Source organism: Caretta caretta, chromosome 2 (genome assembly GCF_965140235.1).
Source record: "Caretta caretta isolate rCarCar2 chromosome 2, rCarCar1.hap1, whole genome shotgun sequence".
Classification (NCBI taxonomy): Eukaryota; Metazoa; Chordata; order Testudines; family Cheloniidae; genus Caretta; species Caretta caretta.
In genome coordinates, this window is record NC_134207.1 from 168,752,744 (window position 1) to 168,763,626 (window position 10,883).

Consider the following 10,883-nt stretch of genomic DNA (forward strand, 5'->3'; position numbering starts at 1 on the left):
GCTTTTATTGGGAGGCCAGACTGACACCAACATGCCTTACCATTCCAATGAGTATTTGCCCCTTTAGACTATTCCCTCCTAGTTGCTGGGAGGACATGCAGTAGGATGTACCAGTATACTGTACTTACAACACCTCTAGCTTCCCCCTCAGCTGCTCGCAGGTGGAAGAGAGCCTTATTTCATCCACTACACCCACTGTTGCTTTCCATGAGAGGAGCCTCTATCCTTCGTCCTCCCAACTGCAGAAGGTAAAGGATTTTTCCTCTTTCTCTCCTCTTTTCTTGTAGTTATAATGATTTCAGCTGCTACATGGCATCCTCTTCACACTCTGAACCACCTGCCCAGATAGTTATGGGGAGGGAGAGGATAAAGGACCTCCTAATAAGCTCCTTGGGGGTAAGAACTGTCTTATTGTTCTGTGTTTGTACAGCACCTTACACAATGGGATCCTGATCTATGACTGGGATTCCTAGGTAGGTGCTATGAATACAAAAAATACATGACAGCATTTTCAACAGCAGCAAGCTTGGATCCTGTGGCTTTGAGCACTGATTCCATATAGGGTTCCCCTTGTACCAAGAGCCAGAGGAGTATAAATTCTTTTGTACTGTAATGCTGGGTTTTTATTAGTATGCAGTACACCTGTCAAACCGTAACGCAGGTGTCCCGCCCCAGTCAAACTCCCCACCTGACACTGTCCCCAGAGCATACTATGCTTGCCATCAGACTGTAACCGACTGTGAGCTCACCAGCCCCATCTAGTGTTCACATTAAATCATTTCGCTGCCCCTGCCCCTCAAGGCAACTCCTAGCCTAACTTTAGTTCCTAAAAAAATACTCAGTTCATTTCCCCCTCTTTTCCTCTGCTCCTTTTCACTCTCTTTTCCTAACCTTTCCTTAGGCCTGATTCCCCACATAGCCACACTAGTTTTACACCAATCTAACGCCTTGATTTCCAGCAGTGTAACACTGGTGTAACAGTGGAGAGTCAAACACAGGTCTAGCCTCCATTTTTTTTAACTGTTACCTATTTTCACTTTTTATTTTCTTGTTTTATGCTTATTTCCCTTCTTTCATATTTTGGGCCGCTTCTAACACTATGGTTTTTGTCTTGTTCAACTCCTACCTTTTTTATGTGGGTAGTTTTTTGTCCTGTTAATAATTGATACCAACTTTTCCCCTATTTCCTTTGGCTCTTCATTGTTTTTTTGTTTTGTTTTTTTTTAAAGGAAAGACGTAACATCATCACCACCTTTGTACAGCAGCAGGGCACAGGCAGTGGAGAAGTGCATTGTCCGTGTGATCTGCTCTCCCTGAAACACCCTCAAACCACAACCTTGCACTCTATGCTGCTCCTCCTGAGCTCGCGCTGGCGCGGCTTTTACACCAGCTCAGCGCCACTGATCCCCCGCCCAATGGAGTAACGCCGCAGTGACACCCGAATCAGGCCGCTTCTTACACTCTCCCCGGGGCTAAGCGCACGCTGACGCTATACGAGGCCGCAGAGGTGGGCGGGGAGGAGAAGGGGAAGCGGAACTGGGTTGCGCGGGGCCGGGCTTCCCGGAGAGTTTGAGCTGCGCCGGGTTTATTTTGCTTCCAAATTCAGGGCGGCTGGTGCTGCTGCAATGCGGTTTCGGGCCAAGATCGTGGACGTCGCCTGCCTGAACCACTTCACCCGTGAGCGGGCTGGGCTGGGGGGCCGCGCTGCGCGGAGCCCCGGGGAGCCGGTCTGCAGCAGCGGGGTGGGAGGGAGCCCAGGGGTCAGGACGGGAGCCTGCCTGTGGGGAAAGGGGTAGGGTGAGGTGTGGCGGGGGCTGGGAGATGGAGTGGGGGGGAGATTACAAACCCTCATGCCCCCTGAGCTTTAAAATCTCGGGGAGATGTGCCGCCAGATCCCCTAGCCTCTCCCCGTACCCCAGGGAGCGATGCACCCCACAAAGAGTGGCACGCGTGAGGAGGGGAAACCGGGGCTGCTTTGCAAGCACACGAGCCTCATTTTTCTGGCTGCTGCTGCCCTTGGCCATACAGTGCTTTATAGCCAGAGCAACTAAACTGGAGTCACTAGCTGGTTTAGAAGACAGATTTCAACGCCTGCTGCCTGGGGAGTGTAACACCCGGCCCTTGCATAGCACATTGTATCCCAAAAGCCATTACTAATAAAGGTGTCCCTGTCTTCATTTTACAAATGGGAAAACTGAGGCACAGAGCCCTGCAACAACTTACCCAAGTTCTCAGAACAACTCAGTGGCAGATCTGGGAATATCTGTCCATCTGGGATATTTCCAGGGCATGTTGCATTGTAGCATGTAGGCACAATTATACATAAATAACATAAGAATAAAAAAATTACCATGGACCATTATTCTGTGTCTTGTTCCTATGTTCCAAAGATTTTACTCTGTAATCATCCGCTTTTGTGTGTGTGTTTGTTTACTGTTTGTGGTAATGGTAACACCCAGGAACCCTAAACAAGTGAACCTCTTACAGAGCAGTATACAGACAAAAAATAAAAAAGATAGCTCCTACCACAGATTTCTCACAGTTTAGATGTCAGACAGGATAGGAGATAGGTGACAAAGCAAAATAATTATGTGCAGCGTAGTTGTAGCTTTTTAGTTCCAGGATATTAGAGAGACAAGGTGGGTGAGATGATATCTTTTATTGGACCAACTTCTGTTGTGAGAGAGACAAGCTTTTGAACCATAGAGCTCTTGTGTGGCTTGAAAGATTGTCTCTTTCACTAACAGAAGTTGGTCCAACAAAAGATATTACCTCACCCACCTTGTCTCTCCAAACAAAATAATGATGGGGGGCGGAGGGTTTAAACCAAAACAACAGAATTTAACAAAATATCAAAGTCTTGGGTTGCCACTTTCCATTGATTTATTTATTTTAATAATGTTCTTTCCTACTGAACTGCAAACCACAACCTTGCAAGCAAAGCTTTTTTTGTCCTGTGCTAGAAGTTTTAGGAAGTCATTTAATGAAATTTTATCCCATAGGTGTGATCAATACAATTGCCAAACTAGCCAAGACATGCACTCTACGCCTTACAGTGGACAAACTTTACTTCATCCTTACTGATAAAGTGGCTAATGGAGGGGTCAGCATGTGGTGTGAGTTAAGTCAGGTACGTGCCATAGAAATAGGCTGATACTGCATAATTAACAGTATATGAAACATCTCTCAGTGTCTTTAAAACTAAGGTGGCTGTTCTAAAGGTTTAAAAGGGACATCAATGGTGTATAGACTTTTGCAGGAATGTATTTCACCAGCAATCAAAAAAGCTAACAATGTGAGGAACCATTAGGAAAGGGATAGATAATAAGACAGAAAATACCATAATGCCACTATATAAGTCCATTGTATGCCCACATCTTGAATACTGTGTGCAGTTCTGGTTGTCCCAACTCAAAAAAAGATCTATTAGAATTGGAAAAAGTATAAAGAAGGGTAACAGAAATGATTAGTTTCAGGGTAGCAGCCATGTTAGTCTGTATCCGCAAAAAGAAAAGGAGTACTTGTGGCACCTTAGAGACTAACAAATTTATTTGAGCATAAGCTTTCGTGAGCTACAGCATGCATGCATGAACAGTTCAAAACCGTGTACATACTGAGTGAATTACTTATTGTAAATCTCGATCTTTCTACCTGAGTCTTGAAGTACACATGTAAATACTCTTCTACTTCCTTCCTTTTTTGGCTCTTATTGTGATGTCAGTGCAAGGCTGTGCTAATATAGCCTTCGTGCTGTTTGGGATAAGGGTGGTATTGGTTTCTTGATGTCACATCTATTTACATGCGAGGAATTTGGAGGCTTAACAAGTCATGCAGCCTTCTCTCAGAGCAGGAGTCACTGCCATGCACTCTATGCCCGATCACAGTGAAATCATCAACAGACTGTGAATCGGGTTTTAAAGAGAATTAAATTCCAAATTCTTTGCATGTTCATAGATGTAACATCAAGAAACCAATACCTCCCTTATCCCAAACTGGCATGCATCCGATAAAGTGAGCTTACGCTCAAATAAATTTGTTAGCCTGTAAGGTGCCACAAGTACTCCTTTTCTTTTTGAGAAATGATTAAGAGTATGAAACAGCTTCTGTATTAGGAGAGATTAAATAGACTGGGACTGTTCAACTTACACAATGTGCAAGCAACCTGTGAAACTTGTTGCCACGGGATGTTGTGAAGGCCTAAATCATAACTGGGTTCAAAACCGAATTTGATGAGTTCATGGAGGGTAGGTCTGCCAATTGCCGTTAGCCAAGATGATCAGGGACACAGCCCCATGCTCTGGGATATCCCTACACCTCTGACTGCCAGATGGTGGGACTGGACGATAGGGGATGGATCAGTAGATAAATTGCCCTGTTCTGTTTATTCTCAATGAAGCACCTGTAACTTGGCCACTGTTGGTAAGCAGGATACTGAGCTAGATAGACCACTGGTCTGACCCACTGTGGCCCTCCTTATCTTCTTAATTTCACGCATAGAGAATGTGTCTTCATGTGGCTGAACTCTTCTGTTTCTAGGATGACTTTCACATATATTTTCTCTCAGATTTTGTGTGTAGTTGCACAAGGGATAAGAATGTTTTAACCTCTCTGTTTACTTATGGGAGGTGGCATGTAAGAGACTGAAGTTAATAGGTTACGCATTGAATTTGCCTCTGGGTCCACACAGCTGGACCTTTATGGCTGCAGAGCCTGTTTTGTAACATACAGAACACACAGAGCAAAGGGGAGTTTCAGCCTGTAGACAGTCAGTTCTGAATGTATGGTACAATGCTTTAATTCTGCTTACTGTGACTTGCCTTATTTTAAATTTAAACAGTTTTTCCTTGTCATTCCTCCCCTCTGTTTTTTTTTTTTTTTTTTAAAGGGGAACTTCTTTGATGAGTTCCAAATGGAAGGAGTAGCAGCAGAACACAATGAAATTTATTTGGAGCTGACACCCGAAAACCTATCAAGGGCTTTAAAAACAGCCCAGAATGCCAAGACGGTGAAAATCAAGTTGACTAACAAGCACTGCCCCTGTCTCACAGTAGCTGTGGAACTGGTAAGAGCAGAAATGCTTTTTAAGTGCCCTTGGGAACAATGTAGTAAACATTGTGCTGTTCCCTAAATCTAATAGCTGATTTTAAAATCATATATGTCCTTTCCTGGAATAGTCTGAAATGCTGCTGGGAAAAGAATCTAATTTAACTATATTGATAGGGGCATGCCTTCTTTTATGCTTGGAAAGCACCTAGGATAATGTGGGTGATACTAGCCAGGGAGGGAAAGGGAGAATAAAATATTACAGAATGAGTTACACCAAGGCAATGGCAAAAAAGTAAATGCTTCCATTCTTCTTTCCATCCAGTGGGCCAGGTTTTACCCTGACATATACTTCCCATTGAAATCAGTAGGTTACATAAGGTAAAATGGCAAAACTGTGGCTTTTTTAGTTTTGTTTTCTTTTAATTTAGATCTGCCCCCATTGAGGATTTTAATATTACATTATATTGCTGTAACACCATTCATTAGCAGATCCTAAGTTGTTTTACAAACATTAATTATTTTAACCTTGCAAAATCTCTTTTAGGAAGGGAAGTATAATTATGCCCACTTTCTGACACAGAAAGCTTAAGCATTTTGTCCGCGGTACATCACAAATTCCTGGCAGAGCCAGGATTAGAAACCTGGTCTCCCTGACTATTAATCCTGTTCCTTAACCACAAGAACTTTATTTTTCTCTCTCAAGCCCTCATTATCGACCAGTAGTCGCATTGTGACACACGACATTCCAGTGGGAGTTATTCCCAGAAGACTGTGGAATGATTTCCGAGAGCCCAGTGTACCAGACTTTGATGTAAGCAACGTTTTTTTAAAATCACTATTGAATGCACAGGATTGGGGTGAAACACTATAAGCTGGGTATGTTGTTAAACTTTAGTGTGTATATATGTGTGTGTGTAATATACATATATTATATATATATATAATATACACCCCCAGCTTGAAAAGGTAGCCCGATTATTGTCACTATGAGGTGTATAGATCACAGATATTATTATAGATGTTTCTTTTTCTGGGTACAAGAGACCACATAACTTTTGACAGAGCTATCATTAGATTGTGTTTTTTACTCTTCAGTAAGCAGCCCAAGTACATCATTTTGTATGACTGTATTCTTTATAAGGTACAAATCCTTTTGTCTTGAGCTCTAGAGCTATGTAAGAAAAAGACCTCTGCTCTAAAGAGAATACATTTTGTATGTAGTTTCTGTCTATCTGCTCACCATGTCTACTACACTAGATGTACAAAACCTTTCGTGAACAAGAGGAAACTAACAACAGAGTTTTGAGTTTACGTGGCTTGGAAATAACTGGGATGAATTGTGTTCTGTTTCACCAATGTAGCTCCACAGTAACTCCACTGAATAATGAAGTTACTTTGAGTTTACTATGTGCAGAACTCCCTCCCCCCCCCCTTCAGCTCTAGATGTTCCTTGTTATAACAAAGCCCCCCCCCCTCCTGAGTTCATAGGAATGCTTATCACTGAGGAATAGAACCTCTGATACATATTTTGAAAAGTTGTTTGGGCTAGACCTGCTGTTGACACATAACACAGATTAGGAACATAAGGGGAAAAAAGTATATAATAATTGCTCCTTCTCAAGTGTTGTGAACTGCTAGGAGGGCAGCATGCTGTTCTGAATGAACCAATGATGTAATCTGGTAAGGGAAGTGTTCTGTTCCTTGGTAGTTCACTGATTTATTTCAAGTCTGTTGTGCACCCCTTGCTGAATAAGCATTTGATAAATACAGAAGTAAAGGAAGACCAAGTGTCCCATCCCATCTATTTCACTTTGTGAAATATTATTTCATAGTGCTGTGTGTTTTATTTTTAAATGTAGTTGATGTGATTTTTGTAGGTCAGTATTTACTTACCAGTGCTGAAGACCATGAAAAGTGTTGTGGAAAGAATGAAAAATCTCAGCAATTGCATTGTAAGTTAAAATATCTCTCCTAATCCCTTGAAAAAAGGGGCCAATTGAATCCCTTACTTACATAAAGAATTTCCATCTCACTTTGCGTAGTGCTCCCTTGTTAGATCTTGCAAGCTAAGCATGCTTGGGCCAGGTTAGTACTTGTGTGGGAAACTTCCAAAGAACATCCAAGTGCTGCAGTTCAGTGTTACTGTTGTTTTACAGGGCCTAAAAGTACACTGTGCGCTTCACGGTAGGTAGTACTTTTCCTTCTGAATCAGTAATGAACAGTTGCTTCAGTGTGATGTTAGAGAGAAGTGTGATGCCACAGATACTGTCTTGCAGATGAGATGTAAAATTGAGTTCCTACTTGGGTTGTCAGAGTAAACGGGTTAATGCTGACTAATTGATCAAATTACAACCTGAGCCCCTCATCCTGCAAATACTGATGCATGTGCTTAAATGTATGAATGTTGATTTCAATGGGACTGTTCATTGGCACAAAGCTAAACATATGTCTGTGTTTCCAGAATTCAGGGCCTAGGATTTACCTTTTGACCTGTCTAAGTTCTCTTAGCAGCATTTCAGCTATAAATTGCAATCTTCACTTCTTAACTGAAATGGTTGGCTAGCATTGCTGAGCGCTATTAAAGGTCTGTCACATTCCATACTAGGAATAGCAGCATATCAGTGTTGGATGAAATGATCCTTGTATGTCCATTATTTTCCACTCAGGAATGTTGTGTGCCTTAAGTATTGTTTGTTTTTAAAGTGCTTTGAAATCTTCGGAGGGAAAGTGCTCTAGAATTGCGTAACATTAGAAACAGTAGTATTAGCAGACTTTGCGTTACAGAAAATTTTTAGTTCTATGGGATAACAAGAATTATTTTGAATACAGTGGTAGGAGCTCATAACTTCAGTCATTCAGATGATAGCTAGGCACAAAAATCATTGTTGAAAATTTTCTCATGTAGTCTTTCACTTTCAAAAGAATAAACATATCTAGAATTATCCTCTTTATAACTCTCTTGGGCAGAGTTATCTTTGTTTTGTCAGTAAAAGTGTGATCAGCATTGTGAGACAGGTCCATGCAATGACATACGTTTTTCAGAAGCTCTGTAAAGTTATAGTCGTCTAGCACCTTTTATCCCAAAGGGTCTCACGTTATATTGAAAACTCTAGTCCTGATAATACCCATATTAGAGTAAATGGCCACACTCCATCTGCTTAAGTGGTGATGGATCAGTCCTTGAGTGCGCGGGATAGGAATAATTTCATTCGCTACTGACTTGCAGCCACCTTTCCCTTTCATTTTTCTAAGGTGGTACCTAGGAGCCAAACACAACAGCTGTGACCTCTAAAAATACTGGAGAGTAAATGAATTTCTCTGCTACTACATAATGCCAGCTCCTTCCACCCTACCCTACCCCGCTTTTCTTTCTCTTCTCTCTAATCCCCATCAGATGTTAGTCATGGGAAAGATAGTTATTGGGTGAAACCTAAAGAAAACCCAAATCTAGACTAAAGTTTTCAAAAGCACTTAAATTCCATTTTTGAAAATGGGACTTAGGACCTTAGATTATGGCTCACTGAAAGTCTATTGGATTTAGGTCCTTCAGTGCCTAAGTCACTTTTGAAAATTAGATTTAAGCTCCTAAATCATGCAGGCACTTTTTGAAAAGTTTACCTCTTTTATTTTATCAGAATATAGTCAGGTTTGAGTTTTTTCTGACTACCCCTGCTAAGGAGTTCAGTTTTACATGATTTATCTCCTGCTGCCTTGTCCCTTTGGACCGTAGCTGTTGCAAAGAGTGAGACACTGTGAAATAACTTTAAAGTTTTAGACCTGGCCTTGCAGACTAGGGGTCTGAGCTCATGTCAGAAGCAATGAGAGAGTTTGTGGAGAGTGTAGTATTATCAGTGTGATGTGCTCATGTTGGTCATGGTGCTTTTGAGGTAGGATGATGCAAACTGTATAAGTTGTACATTTAAATGTAATTTAATTATTTTCAGAGGGAAAATTTGATTGACAAATGACTGACTTGTATTGTAGGTGCTTGAAGCAAATTTAAACGGAGAAATGAACTTGAAAATAGAAACCGATTTAGTGTCTGTTACGACCCATTTTAAAGGTCTTGGAAATCCTCCATGGGGTAAGTCTCCCGCTTTGCCCCATCCAGATGTCTATTTTATCTTAATGCGTTGGTTTTGGTACTGATAAACATAACTCTAAGGGCTGATCTTGTTAATACCTGGGGAAATTCACTCTTCAGAACGTTTTAACAATTAACATATAGTCAACAAATTTTAAATTCAAATAAAATGGATGTTGGCTTTTTTTTTTTTTTTCAGTTTTAGTTTTTGGAGCATTTGAGTTTTAATGAAAAGACTGCAGTTATTAATTGCGTAAGAGAAAAGGGATTTAAAATGATAACCCATGTACATATAAACTAGTGCATACTGACTAGAGCTGATACTCATCTTGTGAGTGTACTTTTGATACAAAGTCCTCTTTTATAACATTTTAGTATCCGAGGATGGTTCGCAAAGTTCTACTCAAGACAGAGATCCGGAAAGCATGGCTGAGGCACGCATAGACATAAGGAAGCTCCTGCAGCTACTTGCTGGGCAACAAGTAAATCCCACAAAAGCCTTGTGCAGTAAGTTCAATGGCTCTGACTTCAAGAGAAACTTATTCAGACTGCCATTTTCAGCTTTTAGGTGGCCAGCCTGAGACATCTTAGAAGGGCCTACTTTTCAGAAAGTGCTGAGAGCCCAGCTTTTGCAATATCAGACCTTTTTAAAGTGTCTGAAATTGGCACCAAAAATCACTAGTCATTTCTGAAAATTTAGTCACGTAAATTTAAGCTGTGAAAGTCATGCAGATGATGTGCCATTGGAAAGTCCAGTCCTGCCCCATGGCACAATTCTCAAATCTCTAGAAAATAATGTAGGTATTCTGGCTACTCTTTCTTTTCTCAAGTGGTTTCCCATTGTGTTCAAGGCTGTTTTTCTAAATCTGTTTAAGTGTATGATGTATGCTATCAATGTACACAGTCACTGTTCTTATATGTTGAGACCTAAATGTGTATTACAGCCACAGGCAGATAGGAATCGGGTGTAGGATTTTGTATTACATTCAATACAAGTTCAGACCCTGCTGAGAGGAGAATCCTGGATCACCGCTGCATTATGTTGAAGCGGGCTTTTCCTCTGAAGATGACAGAGCTTCTGCCTCTCCTATATAGAAGTTTCACTGTGTTATGTATTTGTGCCAGCCTTCCAACTAGCTTTTTGGTGTCTCTTTTACAGATATTGTAAGCAAAAGAATTGTTCACTTCATTTTGCTTCATGAAGAGGTTTCCCTTCAGTACTTCATTCCAGCACTTGCATGAATACTCTTCTACAGCTCAGCAGTTCTACCATCTGAGGCCTTCTCTACAAAGAGTGAAACAAGCATAAAGAATGGGGATTTTGTGAATTGATGGGCTGTTGGTCTATAACGTTTAAATAAGCTGTTATATATTTTATATTATATATATATATATATTTATAGAATTATTGTAAGAACTTGATTCCCAAGGATATTATATTTTTGTGCTGATTATATTTTGGATTAAAGTGAAAGTATACGGAAAGCTGGTCTTTCTAGTGTCCTGGGCAGGGAAATTGTAGAAGCTCATCCATGGTGCTGTTCACTCCACTCAGTAACTAAGCAAGTAGGTGAGTGAAGATGCTGTAACATGAATGTCTCTTCAGCATGTCATAAGGCATAAACAGAAGTTCAGCTCAAAGTACTTTGGGTTTCTTTAGATGAGGCCGCAACGTAGGCACATCAAAGAGAGCTTCTTGGGGGATCAGGGTAAAGACTGTGAAATAAATTCCCCTAGGATTTAAGGGCCATCA

General features: G+C 41.0%; 1 protein-coding gene across 2 annotated transcripts; it reads left to right on the top strand.

Moving 5' to 3' along the window:
- Positions 1 to 1,519: 1,519 nt before the first annotated feature.
- Positions 1,520 to 10,615, top strand: HUS1 (HUS1 checkpoint clamp component). Of its 2 annotated transcripts, XM_048839224.2 has the most exons (8): positions 1,520 to 1,677; positions 3,003 to 3,130; positions 4,886 to 5,062; positions 5,750 to 5,857; positions 6,924 to 6,998; positions 9,031 to 9,130; positions 9,506 to 9,637; positions 10,290 to 10,615. In XM_048839224.2, exons 1-8 carry the CDS (start codon positions 1,626 to 1,628, stop codon positions 10,370 to 10,372), a joined length of 855 nt encoding a protein of 284 aa, XP_048695181.1. In that variant the 5' UTR covers positions 1,520 to 1,625; the 3' UTR covers positions 10,373 to 10,615. The 2 variants fall into 2 exon arrangements, with proteins under 2 accessions (XP_048695181.1, XP_048695182.1); XM_048839225.2 differs by lacking the exon at positions 6,924 to 6,998.
- Positions 10,616 to 10,883: the final 268 nt, after the last annotated feature.

Excerpts from the sequence above, each read along its gene's own strand:
- HUS1 (XM_048839224.2), top strand. The coding sequence starts at position 1,626 with ATGCGGTTTCGGGCCAAGATCGTGGACGTCGCCTGCCTGAACCACTTC. Across the intron at positions 1,678-3,002 it reads CTGCCTGAACCACTTCACCC|GTGTGATCAATACAATTGCC; the intron begins GTGAGCGGGCTG and ends TTTATCCCATAG. Across the intron at positions 9,131-9,505 it reads TCTTGGAAATCCTCCATGGG|TATCCGAGGATGGTTCGCAA; the intron begins GTAAGTCTCCCG and ends ATAACATTTTAG.